At 38.6% G+C, this 20,731-nt stretch overlaps 1 protein-coding gene across 13 annotated transcripts in view; it reads left to right on the forward strand.

Annotated features, from left to right (window-relative positions):
* PIEZO2 (piezo type mechanosensitive ion channel component 2) overlaps positions 1–20,731 on the forward strand; it is a 310,595-nt gene that overhangs the window by 141,358 nt on the left and 148,506 nt on the right. For all 13 annotated transcript variants that reach the window (XM_065053117.1, XM_065053123.1, XM_065053121.1 and 10 more), the window contains one exon: positions 1,754–1,796. In XM_065053117.1, coding sequence (XP_064909189.1) covers positions 1,754–1,796 — 43 coding nt within the window. The remainder of the gene's footprint in view (positions 1–1,753; positions 1,797–20,731) is intronic.

Below are 20,731 nucleotides of genomic sequence, written 5' to 3' on the forward strand. Positions count from 1 at the left end.
TGTCCAATTAAGAACTGTGCAGGGAGCCCTAGACAACATAGGCCTATAAGTAAATTAACTTTTGGGGGTTTATTAATTTCAGTATTTATTTCCCAGTCTGTGATTGGCAAACCAGACAGATACTAGATAAAATTGTACAGAAAAATTATATCATAGCTTTAGAAATTCACCACATTCTTCTTGGGCTAAACTGGAAAGTTTAGTCAATTGAGTAGAATTCTGTTGCTAGGTTTAAAAAACAAAACAAAAACCAAGCCCACAAATCCAAAACTTTTTAGAAGTTAAGTCTTCAGATTCTTATCTAGATCTGCAGTAAGTGTCTCAAATTCAAGGATGAAAAGCATCTACTAAGTCTTACTCAAATATTTAACATGTTGCAGATTAGAGATAAATACCATATTAAAAACAGGACACGTCATTGATTTCTGAGCTGATATCTTTAACAGAATGGAAAGGTAATAATGATAAGATATACACCTACAGAGATTTTTTCTGACTGATAATGTCATGTCACTACTTTTCCCTCAATAATTTGGCAAGTAGGACTTGGATTGTCAGTGGAAACTGTATAAGCCATGATTTTATTATGGTCTTTGTATAAGCATTCACTGCACAATATGCATTTAATCCTGAAATTCCCCAGATTTAAAGCAAAGTTGCTTTCCTTCATGTCTTTCCTCTCTTTCTCAGTTCTTTTTGACCACGTTGCTGCTTGTCTCTGATGTCACCCACAGGGAATCTGTTTGTTCCTAATTTACATTTCCCTTTAGGTGACTGGCTCCATCAGCAACAGGAGTTACTGTCACTTCTCCGATTTCAGTTTAAGTACAATGAAGTGCACGAACAGGACTGCAGTTTCTTACATTGCACTGCATTCTTACAGCCCTATTAAATTTCCCGCAGGAGCATAAAAAGAGAGAAAAATATGACTCAGCTTCATGTCCTCCTACATATTTGCCTTGCAGACCTGCATGACTTGAGATATTTGTGCTCATAGTAGTCTGTATTTATAATGACCACATAATGGTAGCAAGAAAGAGACTGTCAATAAGCAAAAAAACCTACCAGAAGCTAAAAACTGATGACCTAATGCTTCTGGTGTGGAGAGGGTATTTTTGAGAAAATCTAGTAAAAGCTGTATTAAGTGCATCAGAAATACTGAGGACAATTCTTTGAATGGGTCTGTCCACTTGAGTAGTTTGTGGGGTGATTCCTCGATTATTTTGAGAAAGAGCTCATTGCAGCTGTTCGTATGAGTATGAAGGGTTAAACAATAAAGCAGAAATACATCTTTGTGCGTTTGCTTAAAAATAAAAGGGCTGGATTTCAGAAGGGGCTGTAAAGCTTTCAGCAAGAATCAGGCGAACATGAGAGTAAAATGAAAAGCTGAAATGTGGAGAGTGTGTGATGTGAGATGCCAGCTCAGCGCTTTCAGGAGTCATGTACAGATCACGTTGCTCTAGGAGGGGAGACCACCCTTGGAATTGCAGTGAACTGTAGCAGTGACCAGCTGCTTTGCAATGTAAAGGAGTTATATAGGCTGATACCTCCCCCAGTTATGTCACCTGCTGGTAGCCTCTCTTAACAGTTCTTCACTCTGGGGAAAACAGATGTTACTTACAAGTACTTCTGTATGGGTGGAAAAATCACCTTGCTATACAGATTCCAGCTGCACAATGAAAACAAAATAGTAAGTGTTCATACAGCAGAGGTTCTTTACTGAGGGTGTTTGTTTTTTCTCCTCTTTGTATAGGTTCAACATGGGAGAAAACATTACGGCAGATTGGTTTTGAAAGGTAAGTCATCAATTTGTTTCTTTACCAGTGCAAAAAGAAAACTAAGAAAAACTGCATGTGCAAGTTTGCAGAATTATTTATTTTAGCTGATCAAACATACCTATGACCTCAAATTTAGAGAGGAGGTTATGCAGTGTCATGCACGTATATGTTCAGCTTTTCCTTTTGTGTTCTTTTCTCTTTCCCCGGTCAGTCTGAAGCAACATATTCACCACATGAACCTGGCTCATAATGTTTTTTGCTGGTGATTATATAGCATAATATTGAAAAAGGTGACACACTATTTGGGCAGAAGTCCTGCTTATGAATGAAAATATTTCTCTCACTCACGTTATTTTTTACATGAAACTTCTAACCTGTGCCGTATTAGTTGACGAAAGTAAATGAAGTTGAAAAATGACCAAAGCTGTCAGAGAGCTATTTAGCATCAGAGGAAAATGCAGAATTCAGCATTTCTCAAGTGTAAGAACTTCTTGCAGCCAAACTTAACCACAAGGTCATCATACCAGAAACATACGTCTCTCTTGGAAGTTAAACTAGGCCAAGCCCAGTAAAGAGTGATCTGGTGTTGAGATTCAAATGCTCAGTCTCATGTTTATTCTTCTACAAATGGTAAGCAGAAGAATATGCTCTACGCTTGGATAAAGTTTTGCTGTTTTCCCTTGATAGAGTGGTTTGCGGTTGTACACCAGTGTGCTTGGGCCGGTGTTGACTGGTCAAGAAGAATTACACTTCATGTTACGTAAGTGTATGCTGTGCCTGCTGCCTGAGGCATCTCAGCAAGCCCAACAGACAATCAGGCTTTCTGAAGTTAATATAATAAATACTCATATTAATCATGTGAAAGAGAAAACTAATAACTTGTTTCCTTTTTCACAAACAGAAAGCAAGCTGCATTTTTCTTCTGATCTTTAACTTGCATAAAGTTTTGGTTACAATGAAACATAAGTTTCTGTTACAAGACTGATACTTAAGTTTGATTACCCTAACTCCTACCTGTAATTAACATTCTCAGATCTCAGCAGCAATACATGAAAAGGTTTCTTCTAATATCATCTTTTTATAGAAGGAGTCTGCTTGAATACCACCACTTGAAGAAATAGATTTCTGGATACTTGACTTTGTTTGATCTCCACCTAGAAATGTAGCATCCAGTGGAAAGGATTAGGCTACCTCTGATAGTTTTCAGGTCTTCAGGAGTTGTACAGCAGACTTACATGCTCTGAAAGGTGGTCAACCATCTGTCTGTAAGAACATCTGTTTGAAGTGTCTAAGGAGATTACTAATGATTAGTAATTATCTTTCTTTAAAAGATGATTTTGAAAGCATCTGTGTTATGATCCAGAGGGAGTATGCACAGGCTCAGCCTGGTTTACTTGTTTCAGCTAAATATGTTAATTTCCCTGTTAGACATTACATTTGCAAAAACTGAAAGACAGTACTCTTTTTAAGATAGTAGACATAGAAGTGTATAGGAAGATTGTGTTTTATTATTATTCTCACAGCCATAAATACTGCTGTAAATGTTGGTACGTACTATTTTTGTTCTTCAAAGGAAACATGGAAAAGCAAATCACTTTTCAAGGTGACAGTGATCTGTCTTGGTGAAATTTAGCTTTTCTACTTTTATACCTTTACAGACTCGGGTTAGTTAAAGAGTAAAATGTTACAGAACAATAAAACCACTTTTCCTCCACCAAAAAATATAGAGAGGTCAAATTCACTTCTATTGTAAATATCTTGATACCAGTAGAATTATTCCTGTAAAAACTTTGCAAATATTTTTCAACAGGAAAACAAACAAACAAACAAACAAACAAAAACCAACCTACAAAAATAACCATTTTGTTGCGATATATTTTTTATCACAACTTCAAAGTCCAGACTGATATGGAATACTTACCATTTCGTAGCTGTACAAAAAAGACCTCAGGAAACATGGGCATTTTCATTTCACAGCTTCCCACCAGTAAGAAATATTTAAAGACTTCAATCAGATTGCTAAATAAAAATATGTCTTTCCTGCTACTTCATGAGCTGAAAATGACCCAGTAATATAGGCAACCTGAACAGAAAATTCCAGTCTTTCATAGTGTCAATATTTAATAATCTGGGATGACTTTCTAATCAAAATTAATTTTAAAATGTTTCTGTCTCAAATTTTTAATATTAGCAATATTAACAAGTTTTAAAAAATATTTTAACAAGCATAAAGTGAAATGTACTACTTAATCTTTAGTTTCTGTTAAACCTCTATGTAGATAGCATAAGGCACAATATTAATTGATTGAAAGGAAAACTGTGGTTCCATTTTGTCACAGGATCAGAGTAGGGACTGTGATTCATAAACATCTACAACTTCAGAAGGCGCAGTGCTTAATCAAGAATCAGACTAGAAATACCTTAATGGTGACACCTTACTGGTTGTTGTCTATTTAGAGAGAGAGTTTTTTTAACACCACTGCAAAAAAGTTGGGTGTTAGGGTTACACATTCTCAGTTGCTAAGTTTAATATCATTGAGGGGTTCTTTTTAATAGGTTGTGCTTTTTTCTCAAGTTACATCTCATTTGATTTCTTGATGAGCATTTCACTCAACATGATATCATAAATGTCTGAAGGGCACTACAATGAAGTATTGACTCGTCACCCCATTCTTCTCTTAAGATTACATATTAGCACCTGCTGGTGTTGTTTGTCTCCATCAGAATGGAAAAAACTAGTTTTGAGAAGCGCTAGAATGAACTGACACCTCAGGCCTATGGTTTGAAACTGCCAACAGGAAAGGGTAATTTTTTTTTTTTTAAATCTGAGTTTATTAGAAGTTCTATTTGTGGTGTATGAGCAAGCAATTTCCAACAAGGAGAACTCACAATACCTGTGTAACTGCAATGTATGTACCAAATGAAACACAGAGAATTCTTAATAGACTGAATTACAGTGGAGAAGCCTGTCTGAGAGGAGGCAAATATGTTGAAGAGATCCTTGTGCAGGTCCCACTAGTACCATTCTAGTTTGAAAAGAAGAAAGACTTTCACATGGCACTTCTACACCCTGAGAGACTGTCAGACTGGAGTAACTTTAATTGACACAGCACGATAGCATGGCTGTGGTGAAGATTTGAGTGTACTTGGCTCACTGTAATCACAGAAGCAAATGTGTTCTCATATCAGCTTTTTCAGAGAACAGGCAAAGAGAAAACAATAAAAATAAAGTTCTTTAGACAAGTAGAATGATTAAGGTTTGAGGTTTTTTTAAATAATAATATTTATCATCTTACCTGTATTTTTAACACAAGTTTTTGTATGACGTGAATGTATCAGCAATAACAAGTTGTTTAACTAAAAGTTCTGTGAGTAACGTATATATGAAGTCCAGTTTTAATTCCTTTATAGCAATATTTACTTAATATCATATGTGATTGCTTAAGAACAGTATTTCTTGTGCCTTAAGGAATAGTTTCCAAAGTAAACAACAGGGTACACATTGATATATGTAATACTTCAGTGCAGGAAGTGCACTTGCAGTCACAGAAGTAGAAATCCCAGGTCTATAGGTGTCTCAAGCCTAAGAGATCATTCTGGATATCTATCTCTACGGTCTTTCCCCAGTTTTATTCTCTTCAGCAGGCATCCCTTTGCTTAAAAACTGGAAAATTCATATAAAATGTTCCTTTTAACTGACTGTTTTAGAGTGGATTGAGGGACAGAAGGAGATGTGGACACTCAGTTTGCATTGCAGAAAATTAAGCCCAGATAGTATACAGGTTGTGTCATCACTGCTTTATGGTTACATGATGTTTATTCTGCAATAGTGAAGTGTTTACATTACTGTTGTCTTCATATCCTGAAAAACATAGGGGCATCAAGGGGTTGGACTGCGAGGCTTTTATGTAAGCACTTCTTATGGGCTGCGGATGCTGCTTTTCAGTGTGAGAGAAATTAAAAATGCTGGAGCTTGAATAAAGTAGCTCTATATGCAGGAAATGACTGGGGTTAAGAGCTTTTCAGTTAAATAGAGTACACGTGAGTTTGAGAGAAGTAAATGAAGGCCTTTATGGTATTAATTGTGTTTTTTCTGAGACAGTACAAGTACGCTAATTCTAACATATAATACTATCATAGTCATCACCTTTGTCCAAGATGATCTCGACTGCAGTCCGTGACTGCATTTTCTACAGAAATTTTTGGAGAAATCTGGAGAACTATGAAAAATGTTGACTTGTATTATGCTGTCCTACAAGAAACATGCTTTAAACTGCTACGTATGTGTGATACCTGCATGTCAAGCAAGCTTTCACCTTTCATGGTTTCTTTAATAATCTTTAATAAGCCAAGCAAGTAGATTTGTCAATAAATAGGATGATTTTTTTGCCTCTGTTAACTTGGGGATTATTTTTCATTATTGGTGTGTGTTTAGATGACACCCACATATTCATGAAAATGTCTGGAAAGCAGTCAGCTCTGTTCTGCTTTGTTACATATGTGACTAACAACCTGTTTCAGAAGGTGGTTTTCATCTCACTGGTTGAGATTTTCTTCAATCACATGCAGGACGGAGTGGAAATTGCTCACTCAGACTCTTTAATGAAATAGTTAGGAACAAGTAAGAGTGACTGTGCTTGTTTCCTGGCTACTCTGGCAATTAAAAAGAGCTCTTAATGCACAAAGCTTCAAAAGCAAGGAGGATCAGGTCAGTCATTGAGCTGGTCTTCTCCTGTCATGATGTCCGTAGGGTCTTTCCATCTCATGGCTGGGATGAGGCTTGCAGCGCAGAGCCTAGAAAGACCCACAGCCAGTGTTGGGGAAACTGCCACTACCACATTGCAGAAAATTAGAAGCAAAAGGACTATTTTAAAAATCTAAATTTCTCTAATTTGAGCTACCAGATGATGGAGTTTATGTTCTTGTCTAGTAGATGCAATAGTGGTTACAGAAATGTCTTCTGTTGTTATGTATTTGTTGACCTAGAAAAGATCTAATAATTTTAAAACTTTCAATGAACTCTGCTGGACTTCTCAAAACTCGCTGTCCTGTGCAGTTTCCAGATTTCTAGTCTTGCTTGTACTACTCTTTTCGGAGTTGTAATTTATAATGAAATTAGTAACTATTCAGCTACTAACAACACATCTATTTGTTTGTTCCCATGGTGTTTCTGTCATGTGTGTAATGCTTTAAATGATGGTTCCACAAAACAGACTTAAGAATGATTTAATAGCTGTTATTATATGTTAAGTAAATATAATTTTAAAAATATATATATTTGAAGAATAACAGATGTGTGGTTATTACACTTTTGGCAACACTCAATAAGCATGTTTTTCATAATAAATAGCTGTTTCAGTGACACAGAGAAAGGAGCTTTTGAGCACCAGTTTCTTAGTAAAATGTAATTATCTGTATAAAAACCTGAGCTTTCCATACTGAAGATGTAGCTTCTGTTTGGTTGATAGCTTCAAAATGATTCTGAAATAGTAGTTATTTTTTGTGGTATGCAAAAATTTCTTATTTTGAAGTTACATATTTATATATGCAGAAGTATCTGAATTCTGCTCTACGTATGCTAATATGATACACCTGCACCATTTGTACAGCAGCAAAATCTATTTGAAAAGTGCGAAACACAGCATCCTGGATTCTGGCAAAAGTGATGCTGAGGGTGATAAACAGTGAAAACTCCTCCTGTTAGTAACATACTTTGTATTAACTTGTGGGCTTGTTACTTTTTTTTTTTTTTTTTAAATCTGATTTTGTTTCTGAAGAATGAAATGGTAGTTGCGGATTGCTAAGTCTCACACCTCAAGGAAAAGGAAGGGAAAGGAGGTAGGGTCAGGGAAGGGAGTAAGACTGTCAAGGAAAGAGGTAAAGATGAAATGATTGCTGTCTCAGGTTGGACCCCGGATAAGCAGGTTGGCACCTATTAAGATAAACTCCAGATCTTCTGTGTATTTCATTAGCTACTTCAACTACTTTTCCAGCCACAAGGTGACAAAGAGGACAATCTGCATTGTTTTTGTCTGAAGGAAACCAAACACAGCAGCCCCACATGCACAGGCAGGGAGACGCATCTTTCCCAGCAGACGCCGGGAGCAAGTTCACTGTCATCACTGAGAGGTGCATTTTTATTCCTATGTTGGACTCCGAGAGTAGATGGATGTCTGCTTTTGCAGCTGCTCCACACATGCCCTCGCTCAGTCTAGCCAAGAATATTGTGTATATCTTCACTATCCCTTGCAGGGACTGAGAACTCAATTTCCAAAACCACTCATGACAGGCAGTGGAGCACTGGAATCCAGACGCATCTGAGGCACTTCCCAAGCGCCTCCTGCTAGGTCTAGGTTGCTAATTAGGAGCCCACTATCTGTTTTCTCTCTTTCCCCCCATGCTTAGATTGCTTGTAACTTGCTGGCATATTGGTGCTTGGCCACAGTTTCTCTATGTGACATGAGAAGAATAAACAGAAAGAAGAGAATACCACTGGATTCTATAAATATTTATTATGCACAATTCTGGCTTGGACGTCTGCATACCATATGGTTTTCTATAGTGGCATCCCTCACTCCTCCCCACACTCTTTGGTGATTTAGTAAAAAGAATAAATATATGTTTGAAATATGAAGTCTGATCCTGATAACACGTGCCATAATTTCTTCACATGCAGCTGAATCCTATATCCCTTTCTTGGGAAAGGCTCCCATTGACATTATTTTGTGAGTATTGTCTCAGCAAGGGGCTGAAAGAAGCTGCAGGGTCTCATCCTCGAGAGGTTATTTTAAAAGAAACAGTGCAATCTGAATGTTTTGGGTTTTTTGTGTGTTGTTTGTTTTCATTGTTTTTGTGTGTTTTTGTTTTGTTTTGATTTTGATAATAAACAATTTGAGTATAAGAAGACGAGGAAAAATGACTACAGTGATGCAGCTGGAAGGATGTGGGGAGAACCTTGCCAGTCACCTCTTTCACCATTTTGGAAAAAAATAGCTATAGTAGCCTATGTGACTGTTTGTGTCTCCTGTCTCACAAAGCACTTAGGCAAGTACTTAAGTTTTGAGCACCCAAGTGCTCCTCCTGACTTCAGCAGGGTTCTCCTTTACAGCTTTACTGTCCTTTTATTGTTTCATATCAGAGAAATTAGATTAATTGATGTTCTGTTATCCTTTCCATTGCTGTGCCCACTCAGGCCTCACATATGACAAGGATTAGGTTGCTTTAATTTAGTTTTCAAAGCTTCCCTGCTTTTGTTACTTTTTGGTGTCCAGGACTAGGAATTTGTGCATGTGTGTGCTGAAGTATTCATGTTGTTTATAGCGTGGAAAATGGGGAAGAAATGTGTTTTCAGTTTCATTTGATATATACTGCATGCCTGAGGTTCTGTTTTAAAGTGAGTTTTCTTCCCTGCTCTGACAAAAAGTGAGACTTTGAAATAAAAGTCTGAGTTACAGAGAAAGCCAGCATAAAAATTGGGTTATATTTGCAAAGAACAAAATCTTTGTTCAAAAAGATATGAACAAACGGAGGGATTTTTTTTCCCTAATACCATGTCAGCTGAAGTGTTGTAGTCAGTATTAAATACTGAAATAGAAACAAATTAAACCTGGTTTTAGACCAGTGTAACTTTGTGGATTTCATTGCAATGTCCACTTTTATTCCAGTATTGCTGACAGCAATGTGTAATCAGTCCAGTGTGCTCAGACATGAGTGACCGCGAACAAAGCTTTTTTTGGTGGCCTCTTAACAAACAATACCCTGCGTTGGACGAGCAGTAGTGGCCTCTGAAGTAATCTAATCCTGTTGCTCCCACTGAGAAGGAAATTATTTTGGGATGGCCACCCTCACTCCTACAGCAAGCATAATCTGAAATGAGATCTGAACTAATAAGTCCCCTGTTTTGGACTATTATCCCATTCACCACTTGTGTTTCACGCTGCCCTAAGAGCCGTGGCCTGTGAAGAATTTCTGCTTTTAACTCCAGCCCTGGGCTGTATCCCTAAAGCCGGGCAGCCCCTCCAGGATGGTTCGGCCGTTGGCATGGAAGTAACAGCTACTTTAGGGGGATTCTGTATGTCTTAAAGTCACCCTTTTTGATGTGTTTGGATGTTGTTTTTTTTTTTCCCCACCAGTGTAGGGAAGTTTATATCAGCACTTTGAGCAAGTACTGTATTCTCCAGGGACAAATACAGCATCCCTCACAGCTAACTCCCAAGACTCCTGCAATCTTCTGCTTATTCCAAGTTATGAATTATATTATATTATTTCATTTACCAGTAGTTGTAGACCTTCTTAACCTACTTTTTAAACTTAAACTAACTTTTAAACTTAAGCTGGTTATAAGAAAAGCTGACATTTGATTAAGTCATTTGCATGAGTTTTGCAAGGTACTATCCTACCTTTTGCAAACTGAACACATTTCTTCTTCACAATCATGCCATAGAGTGTCTTTGAATTATATTGCTGGTGATGGCTTTGTTGCCTTTGTGCTGCACACCTGTGAGATGGTAAAGAGAGATTCGCCAGGTGAGAATTTTCTTTTTAGAAGCTTTTCAGGAGATGGTCATCATATGGCTAAAAACACTTAGACTAGTAATTCCTTACTTACTGGATTTTTTTCAAAGCTTTCCTTATTTCAAAAAGTGATAAAACTATCTATCATGAAATATGTAACATCCCCTAAAATAAGTTCATTTGTTTTGAGCAGATTTAAGAGATTTTCTAGGTTTTAATCCTCCATTTTTCTGTTTAAGCAATTATCTTAGTGGTAATATAAACAATCTCTACCTAAAATAATTATAGTAATCATGGCTGTTCTCTAGAGTACATCACTGTAATATGCCAAGAAAGGTATTTCCTCTGGGTTGATTGCAGCTACTTTGACAATTCTCTTTAAACAACATTGAAAGCAGCAATGTGAATTTTCTAGATGTCTGAACACACAGTCCTTAATTATATAAGCAACTCAGTAGACTTCAATGGTATATCTCATGAGAGTAAACTTTGTGGAACCAAGACATAAATTGATTGTTAGATACATTAATAAACTAGATTTTAGAGAATATAGCTGAGTATCTAGAATTTAGAGAATTCTAAGTTCTCTGATTTAGAGAGAATTCAGAGATTAAAAATCCAAGGTGGACATCACACCGGCTAGTCCAGAGGAAAATCAGGTTACTTTTATACACAAGTAAAGCACAGTTTTGTGATCACTGTGTTTTAATCCTCTGTGTGGATCCACTGAAGGTCAAGAAGCCACTTACTCAGGGCAAACATGACAGTCCCGCTTCCTGTTCAGCCGCCTGTGTACCCACCAAAAGATGTGGTGAGCAAACATCCTGGAGGCAGAACTCTTGCCACTAATGAACCTCTTTATTGCATGACGTGCCTATGATAAATCTCAAGTCCAGCTGTGTGTAGAAGAGAAACACATCGGTGTTATTAATTACAAGATGGTTTACGAATAGCCATACTAACCATATTAAACAAAAAAAAAAATATGTTTTTGTTAGAACAAAACATAGGTTTTTGTTACAACAAGACCAATGCTTCAGTTTAGTTACCCTAACTCCTACCTGTAATTAAGATTCTCAGATCCTGGCAGCACTACACTAAATGTTTTTTTTCTCCGTCATCTTTTTTTATAGAAGGTGTCTGCTTAACTAACGCAACTTGAAGAAATACATTTCTAAATATCTGGTTATTGGGCTTGAGAGGTCAAATTGGATTTAACTCCAGACCTAACAGAGGACCAGCAATGTCGGTGTACATTTGCCAGTGGTCCTTCTTCCTCACTAGACACACTTGCAGTGGTATCAGGACTGCCTGACCCTGGGCATGTTTTGGCCAATTTGCTGAGTTTGGCAAAAGGGTTGTAAAGAGTCTCTTTTCTATAACGAAGGGGAACTCTTAGATTCTGGGAACATTAAAAATCAAACAATTTAACATTCTGAACTGTTTAAAAGCATCGAAATAACATTTTTCAAGTGCCTGAGTCACTTTGGGAGTTGGGTTTATAACTCAAGAATCCTTATGACTCTTGAACATTTTGTCTGTGTTCTTTCTTTGCAAGTGCTGGGAACTTAGCTGAATCAACACTGTGCTTCTGATTTTCCAAATGAAAGTGCTGCACAGATCTGCTAATCCTTTTTCTTTTTTTTTTTTAATTGATAAAAAATATCCACTTCTGCTGAAAATGGTCTTGCCTTAGTCCTATGCTTCCTAATATGCCTGATCCTAATAAAATAGCAATATTACTTCATTTAACATTTTTGCTTTCATGCTGCATAAAATTTTAAATAGAAAATGCTAGTGGGGAGAAATCCGTGTAAAACAACTTCTTTTGAGCTGTACTGTAGCTAAGCATTATAGAAACTTTATAGCTGTTGCCTTTCTTAAACCACACCCTGGGGAGCTGACCTTTTACATGGCTTCACGTTGTAGCTTTTGTACCTCTTTTATCTTTTCTTCTTTAAGAAAAGTCAACTTTGAAATATACCCCACTTAGAGAAGTCTTTCAAAGAAACACGAAACTTATTTATTTATCAGCATGGTTGAAGGTTGCTTGCATACAGTAGAGAAAAGGTGTATTTAGAAGCCAAGACAAATACTTTTATAAGGTTACTTTCCAATGCTTCCAACGTTGTGGATAACTTTTGGGAAATGGGATAATTTAATAGACCATGACAAAATAGGAATTAATATGGTCTCGTCCCATGCTTCTAGTTCATAAAAGTAGGTCTAGTAGAGCAATTTGGATCAAAACAGAAGCTCAAATTTTGCACCTTATGACTATCTCTAATTAGAGTACCTTTGTAATTCTACATGTTAAAATAAGGACAAACTTCTCATCTAGAAGTCAGCCTACAGGTGGGAAGTGCTGAGTTTTTAGTATGGCAATATAAATTCATAATTTTGGGGCCAGTGAAAATTTTGATTTCCAGACAGAATGTCAATGTCTGTAATGTCTGAAAAATTGGCCACTTATTTGTAGCCTGTTTGAAAAAATTGAGTATTTTCCAATATGCCTTTTTTTTTTTTTTTTTTTGAATGTCTGTAAAGAAGTATCTGGTGCTGGGTAAACTCACGTGAAGATACCAGAGATATGTACGTTTTACTATGTAACATTGTTTAACAAAACCCAAAAACTTATTTTCCTTTCCTCTGTTACATTGACTACTTCTTTTGCAGATATAAAGATACACTTCCTGAAGCATTTTCTGTTATTGCCAAACCTAAAGTAATAAACAAAGAGAAAGAATCGGACACCAAAAATAATCGTCGATATCTTCAAAGTCAAATGATTTAATGTTATTTTTCTCCTAGTTCTAACGTTTAAGAGTGAAGTTGCTTCACATTTCAAAGTTTTTCTTCATAGCTGTGAGGGCTGAAAATGGATACGTGTATTATTTGTAAGGAAAACTGGGTGCTTCTCACAGTCACATGGCTCCAGAAGGCGAAATTTTAGGAAAGCCTAGGATCCTCAGGAAAGCTTTGGCAACTCTCAAGGTAATATTTAAGCTGCGAAAGACCCTTTTGCGACACTGATCATGTAACTACATCTCAGTCTCGAAGGTGGAATGGTTTTAAGTTACCTTGTCTCCAGCAGACTAGCCTGATTTCTGCACTACGGGGATGAATCGAGCGACTGTTAGATATCTGATTCTATAAACTGCAGACAACCAAACTGCCAGGGTGGAAAACTGTTGTACAATTTTTATATTCGTTCCATATTGCTGCAAACAGCAGCGTATCTATCTTCCTCTGCGTCTGTCATCTCTTCTCCCCTTCTCTCCCACTGTCACTGCAGTGTCATAAAATTTCTTTCTTCTGCTTCAGCATGTAAAAAACTACTTTGATTACTTTTCATTTATTTTCTGTCTTCCTGTAGCTTAAACGTATGTGTGTGTTTGCCATCAGGCTGCGTCCTCCTGCTATGCGATGACATTGGCAAGTGATTGCACAAGCGAAAGATTCATTGCTATAGCAGATGCAGCTGTGAATGAACAGTCAAATCAGCTGTAACTTTTAAATTAAAAACTCATCGGTGAAGAGAATAAGGCACATGCGTGCAAAAACCAAGGACAAGAAGTCACACAGTGACATAAAAATAAAGCCTTGTATAATTCAGAGGTGAAAGAATACACATGTGGATTCTGTAATAGGATTCTTCCATATTCATTTAGCAACTGTCTTTCAGCTAATGAAGCTTTTTAAGTAAAAAGAGGGTTTTTTTTAAAGTAAAAGCCTGATTAGCTCTGTGTCTAAAGCATGTTCATCAGGATACACCAGTTGCAATAGCTTCACTGTGCACAAGTCCTAAAATACATTCAGAGTGTGGTCAAGCAGTCCACTTCTTGAGAGCTCTGGAAATACTCAGAGTGACTAGAAAACTAAGGGAAATAAAATCAGGTACATGAAGGCCTTTTCTATATGCAAAAAACAAAGTAGATGAATGAAGAGAAAAATTAAGTTGGCTTTGTCTGTATTAAAAAGGAAGATTATTATTAAATGCTCTAGGCAAATGGTGAAAGAGTAATGTAAATCAATAAGTAATTAATCAGAAAAAAAAATAGGGGAAATGAGTGAGGTTTCATTTTTTTTGGGAAGACAACATTTGTGTTGAAAAATTAATCTAGCCCTGGAAGAGAGCTCCATAGTATAGCATTTTCCCCATTTTTTTGACATGAGTAAATGTTCTGTACTGACTTTTCCAAGCAGTCAGTAAATATTCTTTTCCATATGCATATGATGAGAAAAATGGAGCAGAGGTTAACACCCCCGGTTCACTGGAGACTCATGGCCTCTACACACTGTCAGAAAGCAAAGGAATATATACTAGTATTGTGAAACGTGGATGAATTATGGGAACTTACTGAGAAGCCAAGATTTCCCTTCATGGGCTACCATTCAGAGGAGAAAAAGACATGTGGGAGGAAAGAAGACTTGATGCTCACATCTGCTCCAGTTCAGTGCTGCTAGAAATCAGATCAGTCTGCCCACATATTTCATTTCCTTCTGTAATCTTGACCAATAATTTATAATTGGTTTCAGCTGATCATCTGGCGCTCTCTTTCTGTGGCAAAATGAGTGAGCAAAGAACTTTATCCCCCTACTCTTTACTGTCCAAGAGATAAAACTTTGAAAGACAAAGATCTCTATTAATTTTAATGCAGTCTCTGAGACATTGTCCTATTCAGACTCTTTTCATTATTGCAGTTATGCCTTTAGAGACAGGAGGCAAAGTGTTTTCTGTGTAACTTTTGACATCTCTCTCAGGCTGTACAACATGGTTCCTACAATGGGAAACACTCAAAGAGACTGACACCCTCAGGTGAATTTGCTTAAGGATCCATTTATTCTAAATACTCATCTAAAAGTCTTCAGGTGGAAACTTGAACAAGTTGTGCTGTGCACAGCAGAATAATGAAGTCTCTGGATTCCTGTGTTTTTGTATTTCTGGGTTGTTTCTGTTCTCCCACCCACTTCCACGCCTGGAATCTTGTAGTAAGCCTTATTTTTGGGGGAAACTGTGATTTACGAATCCATGTCAGCTGAGATACCGCTTTGTTAATCGCAGGCAGTGTCATTATGATGTTTTACCTGGTGTATCAGCTTTCTTCAAGTCTGTATTCTAGATGAAGGTGCTTGGAGAGAACCTCTGGAGAGCAGCTCCTGAGGCAGAAATAACACATAAGCTGCCACATCCCTTTGTAAAACCATGCTCAGAGACCAGACCCTCAGCTCCAGCTGCTCCTTCAGTCCTGTTGCTGCTCTGGAATTTACTCTGGTCATGCTGGTGTTTTTGCAGAAGTGAGCAGTACTATTCCAAGGGAAGGAGTCAGGGAGGCTTTTATGCCATTTTCATCCTCTCTCATTAAGAACAGAACAGGTCCACTCTTCAGTACTGTGGATTTCTGCAAAAGAGTGATTGCACCTGCAGTTTAATATGGAATATTAATAATCTGACCATGTGAGGACAGTTTTAATTAGTGAGCAGAAAGAGTGTGCTTTCTTGTTAGTATGTTCAGAGAAAGGTCTGAAACCCAGTAGGTCAAAACTGGATTATTTTTAAGGTAGGCAACATTGTAGTCTATGCACAGGAGGGGATTAGACTGGACGTTAGGCAGCATTTATTTGCCAAGAGGGTGATCAAACACTGAACAGGCTTCCTAGAGAGGTGATTGATGCCTCAAACCTCTCAGTATTTAAGAGGTATTTGGACAATGTCATTAATAATATTCTTTAACTTGATCGGCCCTGAATTGGTCAGGCAGTTGAACTAGATGATCATTGCAGGTCCCTTCCAACTGAAATGTTATTCTATTCTATTCTATTCTATTCTATTCTATTCTATTCTATTCTATTCTATTCTATTCTACTTAGATTTTCAAGAGAGAAAGCTGTGGAAGGGGGTTATTCAGTCTAGCAAACGTTAACAGTGCACAATATGCCTGTTTTCGTCCTGATAGTTCTCTGCCAGGACCCTTCCACAGGAATATTATACTGGCTGTATATTTATGACAGGATAATTCCCAGATTGCACAGTGGCAGCTTTTAGTCTTTTTTATGTGACACCAGTGGTTAAAGAACCCAAAAAGACTTAAAAATGCTCACAGGTGGGCCTTAGATAAAATCAGGGGGACAAACGAGATTGTGAGGTACAGGGATGTAAATCGCACAAGTAAATTTACTTGCTGCTAACAACTGCAGTATACGTGTGGTCAGAAACCTGAAGAGATTGAAGTGTAATGAAGCTTAAAGTTGAACAGGGATGTTTTTAATAAATTAATAAGAAAAGAATCAGTTTCTAGCACACTGAAACCAAAAGCTGAAAACTGGATGGTTTTACTCTATGTCATTTGTAACAGCATGCTACAGTAGTCTAGGTACTCCACAAAAACAAGAGCAACCTGTGACAAGGGAAAGAGTACCATGAAGTGGTGGCAGAGCTATCTCTAACTGAGGCTGTATAGTTACTATTAGATTTTGTACCTCTGATATGTCTTCCTTGCCAACTGCAAGTGGAGAGACATTTTCTCTGTGCTTGGACAATTGTATAATTTCCATGTAGAGTTCTTGTGCCTCTGAAGTGTGTGTTGTATGATGTTGATTTCATGGTCTGGGCTGCCTCAGCAATAGTTTGAGTTCCTCTCAGAAGTTGTCTCCATTCGGTAGGAATCTTATTTATTCAACTGCTTGCATTAGGGTTTTAGGTGACTTGTTTCCTACCACCCCTTGTGCTTATTTTCTTTTCAGCTAAATTAATTTCGGCTAACTTTTCTCATGGCATTTAACCTAGGGATTCAAAGGAAACAAACATGATAGAAGATATTTTATGACCTGTGTTGTTTGAGCACTTGAGTTGTGAGACTATTGTCAGTGTTTTTCTTGGCATGGCCCAGCCTCCTGCAGCACAGTGGTAGCTGAGAGCAATACAGTGGTAAACCCACCAGCAGCAGAATGTGAGCCAGTCTTTGTTTTAATCTGGAGAGCAATCAGCATTACAATCAGTATCCAAAAATCTCTCTAGGATGCATGCTTAACGGTTTGGCTTTGTGTTCTATTTTGTTTTTGTTGGGTTTGGTTCATGAATAAATCATGTGAGATCTCCAAATAGCAATTGGCACATGAAGCACAGGAAGCCTGTGGCCGGTGGAGTTACTAACACACCGTGTTACAGGTTCTGACCAGCCAGCTGCGGTGCACTGACAAAGGGCACCCAGCTTACAGGTGAAAGTGGGAGCACTCAACTTCAGCTCCGTTTCGCCCCATTTGGATCTGAGCAATCCTGACCTTGTCAATGCTCAGCCAATTGAAAGAGTCTACCACAGTTGCCTCCCACACCTGAGAGGGGTCTTTCACAGAATCACAGAATGTTGGGGATTGGAAGGGACCTCAAAAGTTCGTCTAGTCCAATCCCCCTGCTGGAGTAGGAACACCTAGATGAGGCTACACAGGAAGATGTCCAGGAGGGTTTTGAATGTCTCCAGAGTAGGAGACTCTACAACCCCACTGGGCAGCCTGTTCCAGTGTTCTGTTACCATCACTGAGAAGAAGTTTCTTCTCATATTTAAGTGGAACCTCCTGTGTTCCAGTTTGAACCCATTACCCCTTGTCCTACCGTTGGTTGTCACTGAGAAGAGCCTGGCTCCATACTCGTGACACTCATCCTTTATATATCTGTAAACATTAATAAGGTCACCCCTCAGTCTCCTCTTCTCCAAGCTAAAGAGACACAGCTCCTTCGGCCTTTCCTCACAAGGGAGATGCTCCACTCCCTTTGTGGAGTGTTTACCACTCAAGAACTCTTTCACGTGTTCCACTTGAAGAAATAAGAAGTCTCATCTCATGGAGCTGGGACATGCAGTTTGCCACTGATTTCTACCTCTCTTTTTCGACTCAATGCTGTAGAATTGGACAAAATACACCAAGGCTAAATCAGGATGTTCCTTTTGGCCAGTTTTAATGGAAATCAGCTGGGAGGTGGGGGAGTGAGGGCTGCTTAAGCTCCCTGTCTTGCTGAGGGGCTGCACACACATCCCTGGTGGCTGAGGCCTGGTTTGTGCAACATCCATGTGCTTTTGCCTCTAAGCCATTGAGACCTTTGTGCAGGTGACAGTAGGGTAGGTGAACTCATTGGTTTCTGTCTTGTCCTGCTTGATGCTGTGAAGACAAACGCGAACATGTCCAGGGTAGGCAAGGCAGAGTGGGAGCTGTTTCATGTGGAAGAAGTAAGGGTCTTGGTGAATGGTCCCATCCCTGCAAATGTGTCCCTTGGATAGTTTTAAATTAGGAAGGGGGTGTGAGGTGGTCCCCTATACACTCGCTGAAGTTCAATGGGCACTCCAGCTCCAACTATAGTATTTCCTAATGGCTGCGTGCTTCTCCTCTATATTGAGGGTAATTTGGCTTTGTAAAATGGCAGTAATTTACAATGTCACTTGCTGTAATTGGGGGAAATAATATTCCCTCCTCATGTGCAGATGACTGGAAAATTTAGATGTGTCTTTTACTTTCTATCATTATATTATATGCTGGCTATGGTATGAAATTAAGAATAGTTTGAAATGATAATGTGTTTATGCTCCAAGCAGTGAAAGCTGCAGTGAGAAGCAGCAAATATATTTTGAAATAATCGCTCTGTGTCAGTTTTTTCAGCACTTCCTTTTTGTCAGGAGTATTGTGAAACATATGGATATCTGTATGGCTTTATGTAAACACTTAGCTGTCAGTCACCAAGTATTTATGAGCGTACTGGATGGGCTTAACTGTGGATGTTTTGCAGTGATCAGTGAATACTGAATTAGTGCTTTAGCCAAATCCCAATACCATGTGTGTGTGTGAAGCAAGTGAGAAACTTATATACTCACAATGGAAGGTCTCTTTGAAGACTTCAGCTTAAAATACACCTACAGCTGAGGTGTCCTCAGGTCTCTTCTGCTCCCTTTGGCTCTGCCTCCCTCCAGGATCACATTCCCCATTGTGACCTGACATAATTTGTGCTGGGGATGGGCTGATCCTTGCCAAGCACTATGTTGCTGGCAGGCCCAGCGCTGTGGGTGTGGAGGGGAATGTGCTCACTTCCCCTTGGCTGCGCAGCATCAGTCCGGCTCCACGTTTGGATCTGCAGGATGCGGGCGAAGGGAGCTGGATGTTGTCCTGTCACGAGTCTGGCGGTAGCACAGCTGAGCACTTTGCATGAATGCTGCTCTAATCCCAACTGAATTTTGTGTCTTCTGCGTGCTGCCCTGAGCAACCTGGAATTTGCCCTTTATTAGAAGATCAATGGACAACAAGGAACAGTGGGTGCTTTTTAAAAAAAAAAAAAGAAAAATTGGCATGAACCAACATTTTACATATTGCACATAGCTGTAATTTCTTAATGTTGAATGTTTTATGCAAGCAATGGGGCACCAAAAACTTGGCAATGTGCATTTAGTTTCAAATAGCCACTCTCTCTCTGCATAGCAGTATTTGTAAAGCAAATGTTTGGTTAATACGTGGTTAAGCACTTTTGCAATACAGAAAGTGTTCTTCATTGCAAGGTATCTTTCCTGAGAAAGCGAAATGTACTTTTGGTTTTTGAATCCGTGCAGACACAGTTTGTAAGCAGTGATTAAGATTTTACAAATACTTCAGGAGCCCTTTGAACTTGTCTGTTGGGTAGGTCAGTGCATGCTAATTATTTTTATAAGTAGTTTTCTATGCATTTTTGCTTCCCTCTTCCTCCCACTCTTTTACTTTGCGTGACCATAATTCTCTCAAAGTGCAACTTCAGGTATTTTGGGTAAAACACATGACACGTTCTGCATAAACTGAGAGGATAGTCACATTAAGGCAGTGCAGGATTAAGAGTGATCATGCACAGCCCTGTGGATATTAATGTTACTAAGTTTGTATTTAATTTTTGCCACATAATTTGTTTTTAGTTTGTGGGTGAGCATGAGGTAAGGAAAGGACTAAAGTCAAACTTACTAGTGCTCAGCAACTCTCATACTTTGCTCAGGAAGGAGTTTGGCCCTGAGGGTCCATGTCAAGGTTGCCATGTGGACCAGCATGGTATCTGACTTGTCTTTTGAACCAGCAGGGACAAGTCATGCTAACACAGACTGAGAGCGTCCTGTGTTCATTGTCGTGCTGGTTGTGGCTCAGACCGGGTCCCTAGTCCTCAGATGCAGACACGTCTAACTATGAGTTTCTCAGCAGAGTGAGTACAGAGGCAGACATTCCCTCCTTATTTCAAACTGAGAGAGGACAAGGGGCCTCTTGTTTCCAGCTGCAGCCATCCCCAGGACCCACTTCCAACAGCAAGGATCAGCAATCATGTATCTCAGGCAATCTGGTTTCCAGCCTTTGATATCCTCAAAGTTTCCACTATTTTTGGATCACAGAGAGAATACTAGTGATAAACGAATGATTCATTCACAGCACCTGTATGACACTGCCAGTCC

This window comes from Columba livia, chromosome 2 (genome assembly GCF_036013475.1).
Source record: "Columba livia isolate bColLiv1 breed racing homer chromosome 2, bColLiv1.pat.W.v2, whole genome shotgun sequence".
Taxonomy (NCBI): Eukaryota; Metazoa; Chordata; class Aves; order Columbiformes; family Columbidae; genus Columba; species Columba livia.